Below are 16016 nucleotides of genomic sequence, written 5' to 3'. Positions count from 1 at the left end.
CTAGGGCCTAATATTACTAGGATATTTAACTGAAAAGGGGTTTCGACATTAGTATAATAGTTTCCGTTTTGAGTATAATTAAGATATGATATTTGTAAAAAATTATCAAGATGTACTATTTTTCATATATTATATGATAATGGTGACTTGAACCTCCGATCTATTCAATAGAGACGAAGCGTCTTACCAATTCATTCAGATTATCGTAAATGGCATGTTATTGGGTGCAATTATCACAATTAAAAACCATTTTGGAGAAGAAACACAGAAAATTCTTCAGATTTCAACATATTGCAATAAAAAAAACAAACCTCAAACTTCCCTATACTTGTATCAAGATTTCACTAAAGCTCCCTTATCATAGATGTTAAAACAATTGAGCAGATTCAATTTCTAATCTCCATTGACACTGAGTTTTCCCTCAGCAAACTCACAAGATTCCATCACAACACCAAGCTGCTTCTGCATCTTCTTCATAACAAAAACCTCCGACTCCTCGCATATAGAAACCACAGTGCCCCTTCTACCAAGCCGCCCTGTCCGGCCAGCCCGGTGAGCATAATGGGTCGAGTCCGTAGGCAGCTCCAGATTAACCACAAGATCACATTCCGGAATATCCAATCCTCTAGCAGAGAGCTCATTGGTTAGCAACACCCTCACATCCCCTTTCCTCAACTTCTTCAGAATCGTTGATCTAGCCAGTTTGCTGAGGTCCCCGTGCAGCTCTGCTGCCTTCATCCCACGTGCCTCCAGCTTGAAGACAGTGTCTTTGAGCTGTTTCGTGTGGTTCATGAAAACTATCACGCATTTTGCATCAAGTGCGTGCACACACCTTCTCAACGCATCCACCTTGTGTTGCAGCCGTGTGACCGAGTAGTAGTGTGTTAGCGAAGGCGGTAAGCTCTGCACCTGCCCCTGCGTGGTTGCACCACCGGAGGTGGAGTCAGTAGGCGTTTCAGACGGCCTGATTGGCGTAGGAGCAGGGATGTTTTCAATAGGGACAACGCTCTTGGCCTGGACGAGAAGAGGCTCATAACCCCAACTTCTAGCAGCTCGGATCACTGAGAAGGGTATTGTTGCAGACACCATTATAGTCTGGCGCTCTGCTCGCCTGGCTTTAGGGCTGTTCGCGACACTCTGGCCTGCACCGGATCTCCTCCCAACGTGCTCCAGTATACGGTGCATATCCTCTCTGAAATTAAACGCAAGCAGCTCATCCACCTCGTCCAAAACCAGATACTGGCAGTTATGCGTTTGAAGCTTCCCGGACGCGCTTATCTCAGCAACGCGACCAGGCGTCCCAACAACAATCACAGGCTTGTTCTTCTTAAGCCCCTCTTCCTGCCTCGACTTGTTTGCACCACCAACAAGCTGTTGCACTAGTCTCTTATCCTCAGGTCCAAGAATCTTCTCAACTTCCCTCACAATCTGCATCCCGAGCTCCCTTGATGGCGCGAGGACAACTGCCTGCACGCCCATCTTGCTCCTATGCTCGTCATCCCCCCTGAACGGGCCAATCTCCGAGAGAATGGGGAGCACATACGCCAGCGTCTTTCCTGAACCCGTGTACGACTGTATAACAACATCATGATCCTTGAGAATGGTGGGAATCGCTGCAGCCTGCACGTCTGTTGGAACGTTGTAGCCTGCCTTCCCCAACCTCTCAACCAACAGAGGCGGAAGGCCGAGCTCCGAGAAAGACTGTGCAGCAAATGGAGCTAATGCAGATACATCAACCCTCTCTTTCTTCTTAACTGCATTGGCTTCTCTAGGAATTGCTACCTTTTTCTCTCTATTCCTAGGCACCTCAATCGTGGAAATCCCCTTACTGAGTTTGTTTTTCTCATTTCCATCACTCCTCGGAGCTTCACTCTTGAATCCGAGACTCTTTAGAGTGAGAGACTTGCTGCTCTCGCTACTAACACGACCATATCTTCTGTATCGAAGAGTTACACGTGAAAACACACAGGATTTTCCTGATGATATAGCGTCACCAACAAGAAGAAGCACTCTACTTGCAGCTAAAGCAGGCATTTCTCATTCAATCTGCAACTAACTGCCACAGCTACTTCAAATTGCAAATCAATTGAAAAAAAAAACGATTACTTGATTTTCAGGGGCGCAATCGGTTTCTGGCTTTGCTCTGTAATCAGGAGAGAGTTACAATTAATAAGAAAAACCAAATCTTTATCCATCAATCAGAAAGATGAGCACAATTGGGGAAATTAATTCATCTCTTAGGCGTTCTATCAAACACCTCGACTACAATTGAAAAACTTGCTTATATATATCATCGGTTTTTGAAGACAAAAATTTGGCAGCATAGGATTCAGACTGCGTGGGCAATGGTGTGTGTGTGTGTGTGTTTGAGAGAGAGAGAGAGAGAGAGAGAGAGAGAGAGCTTACGTTGAAGATGATAGAAATGGCGGCAGCAGTGAATGGTGAATGGATGGGTGAATACACAGTATTTATTAATTTGCAGATAAGCCCCTGAAGTTCGTGGTATTCGAAGATAAGGATCAATATTTGTGGTGAATTGTGGACAAGGGCCTTAAGCTTTGGTAATTGCATTTACCTCTATGAATACTGATATTACAATCGAAATAAATTGTGTTCTAATTGAGTTATATTATAAATTGTGTTCTAGTTGAGTTATAATGTTATACTATTATACACCCTCTGTCACATTAGAAATGAAATATTTGGCTTTTTGACATGAGATTTTATGTAGTGTTTTTGTAAGTTAATAAGAGAATAAAGTAAAAGAAATGAAAAAGCAGAGATGGAATTGTTTTCATTTTAAAAAATATTTTACTTTTAATGAGACAGAAGTAGGATTTTTGAGAAATAAGAGGAAGGTAAGAAAGAAATAGTTTTTGGATAGGCTTTTATTGGTTGATAACCAATTTCTATGATGTGTAGGGGTGAGTGAATAAACCGAAAACCGAATATCTGAACCAAATCGAAATTTTGAAATTCGGTTCGGTTTTTTCGATTTTTCGGTTCGATTCGGTTTTAAAAATACAAAAATTTCGGTTTTTCGATTCGGCCCGGGCGAAAAAAATAACTGAAAAACCGAATTATATTTTAAATATAATATTATATATATTTATTCTAGTAATTTAATATATTCTTTTAATATATTTTATATAATATGTATTATATATATTCAATTAATTTTATATTATATATATTTATATTCTATTAGTATATATAAAATAAAATAAATTATATATATTAATATATACTATATTTTTTCGGTTTTTCAGTTTTTTTTCTTTGAAAATTTCGGTTTTGTTTGGTTTTTTAAGTTCGGTTTTTGATTTTTCGGTTCGGTTCGGTTTAGATTTTGAACTAAATTCGGTTTTTCGGGTTTGATTCGATTTTGGCAAAATATCGAACCGCAACCCGAATGCTCACCCCTATGATGTGTTTTAGTTTAATTTTTAAAAAACTTAAAATTATTATTCAAAAATAAAAGATAACTTGATTTAGGTTGACCAGTTATTTTATTGACTAAATGAAGAAAACAAAAAATAGATTAAATTTTCCTAGATAAGAAGATTCAAACACACATATGTTAGACCAATATCATAAAATAACTATATACTCTATTTAGGACTAGACTATAGTCATGCCATAAAATATCACAACCCCCTAGGCCACCACCCTCCCTATGCCTTGCCCCAACCTACTATGTGTTATGTGTATACATTCCATATATGGACATTTAATTATATTTTACACATCACTATATTTGAAGCTAAAAAAATCTTACAATGACTTCACCAGCCGTCCTTATCCATAACACCTCATATTAAATCTCCCAAATCAATAGCATATAAAAATCACCGTCCCCTGCGCCACCACCCTCCCTATGCACCCTGCCCCAACGCTACTCAGCATTGTACGCCGCCGTCATGATTGAGAATCAACCCTTTAGTCAAAGCGTACAACACTCATAATGCGGAAGTCACATGATTTTCCAAAGATCCTTCCGCACAGGATGATATCTCCACCAACGAAGCAAGAAACTTCTGGAAGAGAAGATATTTTCTATGTTCACGTTGAATCTTACTCCATCAACCGAAGCAAGAAACTTCTGGAAAAAGAAAGATATTTTTATATTCACATTAAATCAACGTCTCATTTCCACTTGTTTTATTTTATACAAAAATCATTCATTTCTAGTCATTTAGCATGTTATTAATAATCAAAGAAAAATTATCCTACCAAGCTACGTTCTATAGAGTACGTCATAATTCAATTTCTCATAATTAGTTTTCAATTATAATTGATTTATCAAACAATATAAAAATGTAGGTGTGTGTTAGAATGACAACCTCTCTTAAAGTGACACCGTGATATCATTTATACATTGATATTATAAACGCTACATAGTAGTGTCGGATATTGCTGGACAAGAAAAATTATTGGATAAAGACCAACAAATTGCTGGCCGTCTTTTTCAGATTTTTTTTTATTTTTTTGCCACGTGGCAGCTTATTATTCGTCTACGTGTACAAATAATTGGCTAAAAATGATGGTATGATATTATTTTAAGGAATGGTGGCAACGTGCCCCTAAAAATGTATTTCGATTTATTTCTTATTCATCCATCTATTACTAATATAAAGAAAATGAATGAATAGAAGTTTATTTTTTATGTAATTTAAAACTAACACCATCACTAATAATTTAGAAGATAATGAAATAAAAAAAAAATCATACCAACATTACCATATTAAATTATTTCATCTACACCATATTATGGAAAAAATTATTAAAATATTAATAGAACGTCGCACTAAAAATAGAGTGAGAAGATCTCATCTATTTTAATTCTTCTGGTAGCTTCTCAAGCGGGCCCCACCGGCCCCTTTTTCTTCTCGAACGCCCGGCAAATTCTCTCTCCCACATTAATAATTAAATTGGTGCCTAATTTACTCTATTTTTAAACCGCTCTTTCCACACCCTTCTTCTCCCATTGCGAACTTTCTAGAAAAAGACTCCATCGCCTCCGCACTCGCACCTCCAGTGTGTGTGGTTCTGCGTGTTCTTCAGATTTCATCTGTAGATTGAATTCGAGATACGGAAAGTTGTTGCTTATAATCACAGATTTTGAAGCGAAGCTGTGATAGATAAGCCGTTGGAGTTGTGGATTGTTTTGCTGTGAAGGTAATATGGAGATTTAATCTCGATAGATTTATTTCTATGCGTGATTAATTAGTGCATTGAATCGTCTATGTTTTAGTTGAAACTGCTGGATTTATTCATGCGTTAATAGATTATAGGAAACTTTTCCGTTGTTTCTCAATTGTGAATTGATATTAATCTATGTTAGGGATTAGCTGATTAATGACGAGTTTGTTTTTTAAATTGAAACGTCTATTAATTTGCAGCAATTTTAGTTAATTTGTGTTTGTTTTTTGCCTCTGAGAATGGTAAATGATGAAGAATCTGGATTGTGTATGCTGCTGTACATTTTTCTGGCAATAACATACTGAGTTTTTTTTTTTTTTTTTTTTTTTTAGGGTTTGAATATTCATAAATCGATCGCGTGTTCATCTGAGATGAGCGGCGACGGCAGCGCGGGGAGCGGCGGAGGAGAGTCGCAGAGGTCGGTTCCGACGCCGTTTCTGACGAAGACGTATCAGCTGGTGGACGATCCGAGCTTCAACGATTTGATCTCGTGGAATGAAGATGGAACGACCTTCATCGTGTGGCGGCCGGCTGAATTCGCGAGGGATTTGTTGCCGAGATATTTCAAACACAACAATTTCTCCAGTTTTGTTCGTCAGCTCAACACCTACGTGAGTTGAATTTCAGCAACATTTCCCGATGAAATGTTTCACCGGAATTTGCGATTAACCGTCTCTGCGGATTCGATTTTGCAGGGATTCCGAAAAATCGTTCCCGATCGGTGGGAATTCGCGAACGATTGCTTCAGAAGAGGCGAAAAGGCGCTGCTCAGAGACATCCAACGCCGTAAAATTTCGGTTGCGAACGCGGTGGCGGCGACTACGGCGGTGCCTGCGGCGGTAGCGATTCAGATCTCCCCTGCGACCTCCGGCGACGAGCAGGTCCTCTCGTCGAACTCTTCCCCGGCGGCGGCGACGACTCCGCCGCCGCGGCAGTGCACATCGACGCCGGAGATGATGGAGGAGAACGAGAGATTGAGGAGAGAGAATTCGCAGCTGAGGCAGGAGCTGAGCCGATTGAGGGGAATGTGCAGCAGCATTTACAGTCTGATGTCGAGCTACGGATCTAATCCGGTGGAGGCGCTGGCGCTGATGCCGGAGGCGCGGGCGGCGGCGGCGGCGTGCAGCAGCGCGGAGGAGGAGGACGACGACGACGAGGTGTTGGAGGAGATGTGCCCGAGGCTGTTCGGGGTGTCGATCGGGGTGAAGCGGTACAAGAGAAGCGGCGGCGGAGGAGATCGGACGGCGGCGCGTGGGGAGGACGTGAAATCGGAGCCGTCGGATGGGGGGAGCAGCGAGGAGCGCGATCCCAGGGGTAGAATCGTCAATTACTGTTGATAGTGGCTATACGTGTTAGCTCGAAAACATTGTACTGATAGAATGGGCCATGGTTTTGATGTTGACCGTTTCGGTGATGAGTTGGCCCGGCCCGGATCGACGCGGCCCGATTGGATGGCTATGTGTTTGGTCATAGAGTTTGATGATGATGTAAGAGCACTCCCAATGGAGGTGGCGAATTCTCGGCGATAAATCGCCGATTATCGCCGAATTATCGCCGGCCATTGTGGCGAAGTCGGCGATAATTCGGCGATAATGTTACCGTTGCTTCGCCGAGTGGCGATTTATCGCCGGATTATCGCCGAGCGATCGCCGGCCACTGTGGGCGACGCTCGGCGATAATCGGCGATTTTTAAAATTTTTTTTTTTTTTTTTGGCCGAACGGCTATTTTATCCCACCCCTATAAATATTTCATCCTCTTCCTCCATTCATCACCCACAAACTTCATTCACACAAATTTTCAATCTTTTTTCTCTCCATCTTTATTAAATGAGTTCTGATTCATCGTCTCGTGCTCAGTCCGACGAGGAAATATCACATTCTTCTTCCGAAGAAGAGGTACCTCCCGCTCCCACCGGATGGGATGTAGCGGGTTTCGCCAACAACCCAATCAACAACTATATCTCCCGCTGCATACAAAGCGAGATCGCTCGAATGCAGCAGCCACCCCCCCAACGGCCAATCCGCCGGCGGCGCCGATACATCCCTCGCAACCACACTGGTGCGCACGATCGGCTGTTCGCCGATTATTTCGCGGAGGAACCACGTTATCCGGCAGATGTATTTCGTCGCCGGTTCAGAATGCGCCGCTCCCTCTTCCTGCGCATTGTTAATGCGTTGTCCGCGCGTTACCCCGAGTTCCGGCTCCAGCGAGACGCAGCAGGGAAGCCCGGACTATCGCCCCTACAGAAATGCACTGTTGCCATCCGGCAGTTGGCATATGGAGGGTCCGCCGACATGTTCGATGAGTATCTGCAATGCGGCGAGACGACTGGCAACGAGTGCCTGAAGAATTTCTGTCAGGGCGTGCGAGAGATATTTGGGGAGCACTACCTTCGCTCGCCGGACGCAGCTGACTGCCAGTTCCTACTGGATTGGCACTGGAGGACCCACGGCTTTCCGGGGATGCTCGGCAGCATCGACTGTATGCACTGGCAGTGGAAGAACTGCCCAACCGCGTGGCGAGGCCAGTTTACTACCGGCTACAAAGGTACGCATCCCACCATCATTCTTGAAGCCGTTGCCGACCAACGGCTTTGGATTTGGCATGCTTATTTTGGTATAGCCGGGTCGAACAACGACCTAAATGTTCTCAATTCCTCGCCCCTTTTCAACGAGCGGATCAACGGATTAGGCCCCTCCATCGAATTCACGGCCAATGGCAATGTGCATAACATGGGGTACTACCTGGCTGACGGCATCTATCCGCAATGGCCCGTGTTTCTGAAGACGATCAGATGCCCACTCGGAGATAGAAGAAGGTATTTTGCCCGAGCGCAAGAGTCTGCGCGCAAGGATGTGGAGAGGGCATTTGGGGTGCTCCAATCGCGATTTGCACTGGTAAAGGGTCCGACGCGCTTTTTCTACCAGGGGGATATTGCCGATATCATGTATGCGTGCATCATCATGCATAACATGATCATCGAAGATGAACACGAAGGCGTCCTCGACGTCACCAACGACCCAAGTGTTGCATCATCGAGTCACGGTGTCTCAACCGAGTCCGCCCGCCAGGGTGTACCGCACAACGAACATGAACGGTTCCAGGCGTTCATGGACATACACCAGAAGGAGGCCCATCAAGCACTACAACACGATATCATCGAAGAATTGTGGGCAAATAGAAACCGCGCCCACCGCCCTTGAATTTTTTTTTCTTTGAATTTTTTTTTTGATTTTTTATTTCCATTCGTGTACTTTTTTTTTTTTTAATTTTCTTCGTTGTAATGTGTACCCGTGTTTAATACAACGAACTTTATTACTATTTATTTGATTTATCTTTATAAATTAAATAAGCTAGCTTTATTATATATAAAAATAAAACAATTAAATTAGTGATGATGTAAAAATGAAATGTTGAGTTAGGGAGAAATAAGGGAGAAATAAGGGAGAAACCATTGTAGGGGTTGGCTAAAAACTGGGGATAAAATGTGATGCTGATGTGGCGCTGATGTGGCAGGAGTTAGGGAGAAATAAGGGAGAAATAAGGGAACTCCATTGGGAGTGCTCTAATATAGTGGGGTTTTGATTATGTGCAATAAATATATCCCAAATATCTAATTGATAGATAAATTGTAAATAATTAGTTTCGATTAATTAAATCGGAAAAACCTAAAAAATAGATAATTGAGGAAAATATTAAAATTATATACTTATATTTTCAAACTTAAAGTACAAAATTGATCAGAAATTAACCAAATCTTATGCTTTGGCCAATTGCCTTTAAACTTAAAAAGGAAGAAAATATATTTCACCTAAGTTAACAAAGACATACTTATAAATAATTAAAACAATATATATTTTACCTAAGTTAACAAAGATATACTTATAAATAATTAAAAAAAAATTAAGCATAATATTTAGAGCATCCGCAACGGTCGACCTAGCCGATAGACGCCGCTGCACGTTGTCCGTCCGTGCCAGTGGCAGGACGGTGCTCTTAAATAAGAGCACGTCCGTGCCTCTGAGCAGGCTTATGTGGCGGGCTGCGATTGGCCAACGACATAGCCGTTGGCAATTTTGTTTTTTTTTTAAAAAAAAAATTCAAAATTAATTTAAAAAATAGTATAAAAAAAAATCACTTCCCAATAAATTATATCAGTATTCTACACACTTTAAATTTTTTTTTCAATTTTTTTTTCCAAAATTCACATTTTCATCTATAAATACGGCAATGATACGGGGGCTCCGAAGAACATTCGGAATAGAAGACTAGTCTTCCATGAGGGTATTTATTAGTCTTTAATTATGTAATTTTTAATTTGTAGGATTTTAATTATTTTTTTTTTATTTTCTAAGTTTTTAATTATGTATTTTTTTTTAATTTTAATTATGTAATTTTTATTTTTTATGATTTAATTATGTATTTTTTATATTTTAATGTATATTTATATTGTAGAAATATTTTTAGTAATTGAAGTATTTAAATTGGATAATAGAATGGTGGGACCCTCGAGCTTGTCCTTGAGTTTTCGATACGATAACGATATGAATTTTCTTATATCGCGATATATCGTTTTAATTGCTGTATCATTTTCTATATCGTTTCAATTTTTCTTATATCGCGATATATCATTTTCATCTATAAAAATATCGAAAAAATGATATATCGCTCGTATCGTATTGAAAAATATCGAAAAATTATCGAATTTTCGATATATCGTAATTTTCGATACGATACGAGTATCATAAGTTTTCGATACGATAACGATATGAATTTTCTTATATTATTATTTCTTCTGATATGGAATGTATTTACTCTTAATTGCTTTGTTTTGTCCTCTCTGATTATCTATTTTGGCCTTGGTGTTGCTTTTTTATTATACTTATACAAGAGTATTGCGAATGAGAGAAGACGCTCGGCTGGATTATTTTCATACTATTACGGCTATTATAGTGATTTTAAATTGTTTTTATTTATCATTAAAGTTTTGGTACTATTAACAATTTCAACTAAAAACAACCCATCAACTCTATCAATCGTTTTAAGGTATAAATATACTTGTTAGTAACTTATTTTCCGAATAAGTTACAACTCAATTATTTAAAGTGAAATATCGATGATATCATTGATAATGAAAGATGGCCATGCATCTAAAATGACGTGATTTTATTGTTAGATTAGATTTTAATTTTAAATGTTATGAAATTAATAAGAAACTAATGAAAAATATGGTTTTATATTATAAACAATTTATCAATGGTATTAGTAATTTAATTTTACAAGTGATTTATGCACAACAAGGGTCCATAGCTCAGTGGTAGAGCAATTGACTGCAGATCAATAGGTCACCGGTTCGAACCCGGTTGGGCCCTTTATTATTATTGTTATTTTTTTTCATTTTAAATTTTTGACTAAGTAATTTCAGAAATACTCTTACAGTTACTATTATAAGTTTGGTTTATTTGCTTGAATTTTCTGGTTTATTTGCTTGAATTTTCTAGGAAAAACATAACTCCCTATGCATCTTTGACGGTCTCATTTTATATTTTGTAAGTGAGATTCACAATCCAATATATCATATTCTTAAAGGTGCGTATTATATTTTACTAATAAACACTAATCTAATTCAATGAGTTTAAAGCAAGTGAGACTTCCTCACACTCTCAGTTTAGATTATTTGTTTATGAAAAATAGTACTCCTCGTTCTCGATTAAAAGTTTCATTTTATTTTTAATAACCGAATTTCACGATCCATAAGTCAATTAACTCAAAATATATTACTAATAAAAAGTGAGATTTGAATTCCACTTTTAACACACTTGTCTAATTCAGTTAAAGGTAAAAGTTATCGCCGAAAGCAAATGAGACTTCTAACAACGGATGGTTGAAAGTAATAGAGAAAGATATTAAAAATCATTTGCCATACACATAAAGAGCAAATACAGTAATTTACCAGCATTCAACACCTTGATTTTTCAACCAATTCATATTTCATTTATTCAAAGCAAATTGCAATCAGAAGGATCCAATAATCCACATTTAACATTACATAACCACACTACTTATTTTGAAAAACAGAATACTAAAAATGTACTTAAGAACCAGTACATCACTGCAGAAACAAAATCATCAAAAAACAGTGCTGAATTGAAGAACATAGGTCTGAAATCGAAGAGGGTGATACTGGATGTGCGTTCGAGATCAGGCAAATGCTTTAAGGCGGAAGATCTAAACCACGAGCACGCAACCTGGATGCTTCTGGCAAAAAAAGAGAAAAGGTTAGGAGATGTGAAAAGCGTCAAAGAAGTTGGGGATGATGAATAGAAACCTATCTGTATACAAGTTGTAACGTACATGCAGAATAGCACAATTAAACGAACACCAACACGCGGTCTCATAACTACCATATTGACAAAACAGTACAACCACTAATCTGCAAAGCAAGAAATCACTGTGGTGCCAAAATGGAAATTCATACCTTTTTCTACTTGAAATTCTGCTCATCGCCATCGCCAATGTGCAGGGCATCCATCAGAGGAACAAGGCTAGGCTTGAGCAGAGCAGATCTGCAGACGGGCCCGACCCCATAAAACTTGAAAATCTTGAATGTCTTCTCTTTCGAATCATAGCGCAACATGGCAAGGGCAGACCAGATCATCAGTATTACGTAGCGATTGTCGAGAACTTGCAGGGGCTTGAACGTGCCTTGAACGAGACGATTCCCCAAAGGAACCGATGTATCAATAACATACTGTCTGGTCCAGGACACCTGACTGCCGTACCTCTGCAAAACCCATATGTCAAGTGACTGAACATTAACAGCCAGAGATAGACAACCTCCAAGGACTCCCATGCTTGTATAATGTCGATTTATTCGCCAACCATTTCTGAGTTCAGGTGGACACGGAATTTCCCCAAATTTTTCTTGATGGAAATCAAAATAGACTATAAATTTTGATAGCTCTGGAAGCTGGCAGAGCCAATAAACAGATCCATCCAAGAGAATGAAGCATGTATCCCATGTAAGATGCTCGGAAGGTGGCTGCTCTCCGATATCTCTCCACGAAGATGACCCTACCACAAGAATTTGAGCCGAAAACACCTGCTTGAACCCAAATTCCTGAGGTCTACCAACTACAGTGGTTAAAGTCCTCAAAACTTTATATCGATTATCCCCCACACTAAACCCAAACCATGACCCCATTGTTAGCTGAAACAGATTCCTATCCTTAACAACTTCAGGCAGAGTTAGATAGTCTTCCATTAAAGGATTACAAACAAATGAGCGCTCACAACAATTTCGTTCAGCAAAGTACAGTAATCCATCACATGAATTAACCAAACAAAAATTATTTTGATCCCCAGCATACATATTGTAACACTTATGATACCTGCCAGGATAATCCGGAATATGAAACAAAGGTTTCAATTCGGCCATCTCAGTCGACAAAAATGCAGTATCTAGTCCAGAGTCAATCAAATGGACTGACCCTGTAGGATGGGTGGAGTTTCCGAGCTGGACTATGAGATAGAGGGGCATTTTTGATGAAAGCAGAGAGTTGAAGTATGGATTGGAGGATGTTGCATCAAGAAAGGTTTTGCATACAGCTTTGCATGTAAGCAGCCTCGTGATGGGAAGCCTTGAGAGGATGTCTGAGATAATTTCTGGAGGTAGCTCGGTGAGGGACCTCTCCATTGTTTCACACTTTCTGCAACTGATGAACTTGGGCGTGATTTATAATAGACGCATTTAATATAGCGATGTGGGCTGCACAAAAATCAATGAAATGAGGTCAGCAAAAGTATATTACAGATATGAAACGCGTGTGGAGAGCAAATATAAAAGAAAGGCCTTTAAATAAAAGAGAAAATGCATATATCAATAAGATGATAAATTGTAAAGTGCTTCCGGTAGAAATGACTTTTTGGCGGTTAGAAATGACGATGCGTATTCATGTATGTATGATACTTGGCAGATTCAATTAATTAAATATAAAAGTGTTCGCCATATAATATCTCATATGAACTTTAAGAAAAAGTTTCTCAATCTCATCCGTAATCTTGTTTATGTTCTCAAAATGAGATGGAAAAACCGCAAAAAAAATCCCTTTAGCTCACAGTCTAGTCAAGACCATTGGTGTAAGATTTTCAATTGAAAACAGCTTCATAATGAGCGCTGATTTCACGTAAGTCCGCTACTGATTACAATACACCAAACAGAGTTGTAACGTAAATGTAAACGCATGTAGATATGGGCACAACCAGTAAGGAAAATGCTTTTCACTCGCTCATGCATATTTGGATGACCAGAGTGTAGCCAATTACTTACTTTAACCACATACTTAAAGTTCAAATAGCTCTAGTTGCCAAGTATAAAAATATAAGGTGTTCATGTAAATATCCAATATCTTAATTTTAAAGAGATCAATAGGTAAAAATATACGAAAAATTTAATGATATTCTCAATCTTTCCCCTATATTTTTCACACCATTTCTACGTTCCCAATACTATCATGATCTTAGCTTATATTTTCTATATATTTGCTTTATGGTACAAGCTCACAGTAATATTCATACCGGCATAGATATTTACCAAAAAACTGGTGGAGATTTCCTTACCTGCACCCGAACCCATATCTCTTAATTAAATTCTTTGATTCCGATCCTTAGTTCCATCAACAAAAATAGCTATACTCCCATCACCTCGATGAAAACATGAGGTTTCCAATATGACGCTATATCTTATAAGTGAAGATTATTAACTACACGTCTAAACCAAAGAGTTAGTGCTAAGTCTTAACACTGCAATCGCATAGATGGCACTTCAAATCTTCAATCAGATATTAAGAATCATAAACGATGCCATTAAAGTTCAACAGCTACATTACATAAATGTACTAAACACACAGCCATGCACTACAGAAGGGTTCGTCGATTATAGTGAAGCTCCATTCTAATTTCTAACCATTTGCTCTTACTTCCTTCTAGTCTTAAGAAAATTATTGTCCACATTAGTCTGATATGTAGAATTCTCAAATAATCACATTCCAATTAGCAATAACCAAAACATGAAGACCTTCATCACAACTAGATCCTAAGCATAACACAGCTTCACATCAGACTAATAATCACTATACAATCAAGACCTGGAACAAAAGCATAAATATGATTTAGCACAAATTCTACTTGAACCGATTTGATTTCAACAAATGTAGTTAAATCAAATAACCAAATTCCAAAATGTTCATACCTCAGCGTCGCATTGCTAATCCGGCAAAGCATCCTTTCACTTTCACCTGTAATTCCTAATTGCTCAATTAAAACATCTGCATTCCCTAAATTCTTCGCCACACTGGCTTGAATTTCGTTTTCTTTTTTTCTTCATAGCTCAAAACACAGCCAAAACAAACTAATTCATGAACTCTAACATAGAACTGAAGGCTCATTCCTAATTTCTGCCACAGAGTAGGAGAATACGACTGCTTTCTTCGATTAATTACAGAAATTACTCCGCAACATTTGGGTGGAGATGATGAGGGTTTGATTTCGATTGAGAAGTCACCATTTTTTTTCAGAGGTTTACTGTTTTGTGATTTCATTATGATTTTGGATTTAGAATTAATCCCATTAATTAGTTGGTTAATCAACCATTATGTGGGTAAAACACACAATTAATACAAAATATTTTTTATTTATTTTCAAGTTAGGCTAAATGACTACAAAAAATTTCAATTGATGATATAACGAATTTTTTTATTGATAAATAATTTTGGTAATATTTGGGTTAAAGTATAGGAAGTACTCCCTCCGTTAATTCGGGACATTTTGACCCGGTACGGGTTTTAAGAAACCTAATGGAAAGTGAGTTGAAAAAGTTGGTGGGATGTGGGTCCTACTTTTAAAGTATTAGTTTTATAATAAAATGTGAGTAGGAATGAGTTAGTGAAATATGGAGTCCACTACCAATATGGTAAAAGTGAAGTGGGACAAATTATGTGGGACGGTTCGAAACGAAATATTGGGTCGAATTATCTGAGAGACTGGGACGGAGGGAGTATTCTATTTTACTTTTGCCATGAAGAATATGATCTCTTATTTATTGCTATTTTCCTTCTTCATTTACACAATAATTACAATAAATATCACTATTTTTTTTTACTTTTAGTGGGTCCCAAACACACTATGCAATATTTATTGTTATTTTCCTTCTGATTTACACTTAATATTTCCAAAAAGATTCACCAATTTTTAAATTTTTATAGGTCCAAAACACACTAGGCAACATTTATTGCTATTTTCCTCCTCAATTTACACTTAATAGTTAATATAAAGATTCACCAATTTTTTAAAATTTTTGTGGGTCCAAAACACACTAGGCCATATTTATTGCTATGTTCCTCCTCAATTACACTTAATAATTCACAAAAAAAAGAGAGCCAATTTTTCAACTAATGGGTCCAAAACACATTAGGCAATATTTATTGTTATTTTCCTCCTCAATTTACACTTAATAATTACAAAAAGATTCACCAACTTTTTCTTAACTTTTTATGGGTCCAAAACACACTAGGGAATATTTATTGTTATTTTCCTCCAAATATATTCACCAATTTTTTACTTTTATTGGTCCAGTACACACTAGGGAATATTTATTGTTATTTTCCTCCAAATATATTCACCAATTTTTTACTTTTATTGGTCCAGTACACACTAGGCAATATTTATTGTTATTTTCCTCCTCAATTTACACTTAATAATTTAAAAAAAAAATTCACCAATTTTTTTTAAAACTTTTTATGGGTCCATAATACAC

General features: G+C 38.2%; 3 protein-coding genes and 1 non-coding gene across 7 annotated transcripts; 2 read left to right on the top strand and 2 right to left on the bottom strand.

Moving 5' to 3' along the window:
- Positions 1–230: 230 nt before the first annotated feature.
- Positions 231–2517, bottom strand: EMB1586 (P-loop containing nucleoside triphosphate hydrolases superfamily protein). The gene is made up of 2 exons (XM_048094588.2): positions 2407–2517; positions 231–2143 (listed from the first exon to the last, which is right to left on the bottom strand). The coding sequence occupies exon 2, from the start codon at positions 2032–2034 to the stop codon at positions 394–396; it is 1641 nt and encodes a 546-aa protein (XP_047950545.2). The 5' UTR covers positions 2035–2143; positions 2407–2517; the 3' UTR covers positions 231–393.
- Positions 2518–4930: 2413 nt separating this feature from the next.
- AT-HSFB2B (winged-helix DNA-binding transcription factor family protein) lies at positions 4931–6688 on the top strand. The gene is made up of 3 exons (XM_048096142.2): positions 4931–5178; positions 5535–5813; positions 5898–6688. The coding sequence occupies exons 2-3, from the start codon at positions 5574–5576 to the stop codon at positions 6537–6539; spliced, it is 882 nt and encodes a 293-aa protein (XP_047952099.2). The 5' UTR covers positions 4931–5178; positions 5535–5573; the 3' UTR covers positions 6540–6688.
- Positions 6689–10503: 3815 nt separating this feature from the next.
- Positions 10504–10575, top strand: TRNAC-GCA (transfer RNA cysteine (anticodon GCA)). The gene has a single exon. It is a non-coding gene; the product is annotated as a tRNA-Cys (tRNA).
- Positions 10576–11186: 611 nt separating this feature from the next.
- Positions 11187–14798, bottom strand: LOC125193566 (F-box protein At3g07870-like). 4 transcript variants are annotated; one of them, XM_048091395.2, is made up of 4 exons: positions 14454–14798; positions 12595–12971; positions 11682–12330; positions 11187–11461 (listed from the first exon to the last, which is right to left on the bottom strand). In XM_048091395.2, the coding sequence occupies exons 2-3, from the start codon at positions 12897–12899 to the stop codon at positions 11688–11690; spliced, it is 948 nt and encodes a 315-aa protein (XP_047947352.2). In that variant the 5' UTR covers positions 12900–12971; positions 14454–14798; the 3' UTR covers positions 11187–11461; positions 11682–11687. The 4 variants fall into 4 exon arrangements, with proteins under 4 accessions (XP_047947352.2, XP_047947349.2, XP_047947351.2 ...); XM_048091392.2 differs by having other exon boundaries at positions 11682–12971; XM_048091394.2 differs by having other exon boundaries at positions 11187–11458; positions 11682–12971.
- Between the last annotated feature and the right edge of the window lie 1218 nt (positions 14799–16016).

The sequence above is a fragment of the Salvia hispanica genome, chromosome 4, assembly GCF_029641045.1.
Source record: "Salvia hispanica isolate PSC_SH4W2 chromosome 4, Shi_PSC_v1, whole genome shotgun sequence".
In the NCBI taxonomy this organism is placed as follows: domain Eukaryota; kingdom Viridiplantae; phylum Streptophyta; class Magnoliopsida; order Lamiales; family Lamiaceae; genus Salvia; species Salvia hispanica.
This window is presented reverse-complemented; position numbering and strand designations above follow the sequence as displayed.

Excerpts from the sequence above, each read along its gene's own strand:
- EMB1586 (XM_048094588.2), bottom strand. The coding sequence starts at position 2,034 with ATGCCTGCTTTAGCTGCAAGTAGAGTGCTTCTTCTTGTTGGTGACGCT.
- AT-HSFB2B (XM_048096142.2), top strand. The coding sequence starts at position 5,574 with ATGAGCGGCGACGGCAGCGCGGGGAGCGGCGGAGGAGAGTCGCAGAGG. Across the intron at positions 5,814-5,897 it reads TTCGTCAGCTCAACACCTAC|GGATTCCGAAAAATCGTTCC; the intron begins GTGAGTTGAATT and ends TCGATTTTGCAG.
- LOC125193566 (XM_048091392.2), bottom strand. The coding sequence starts at position 12,899 with ATGGAGAGGTCCCTCACCGAGCTACCTCCAGAAATTATCTCAGACATC.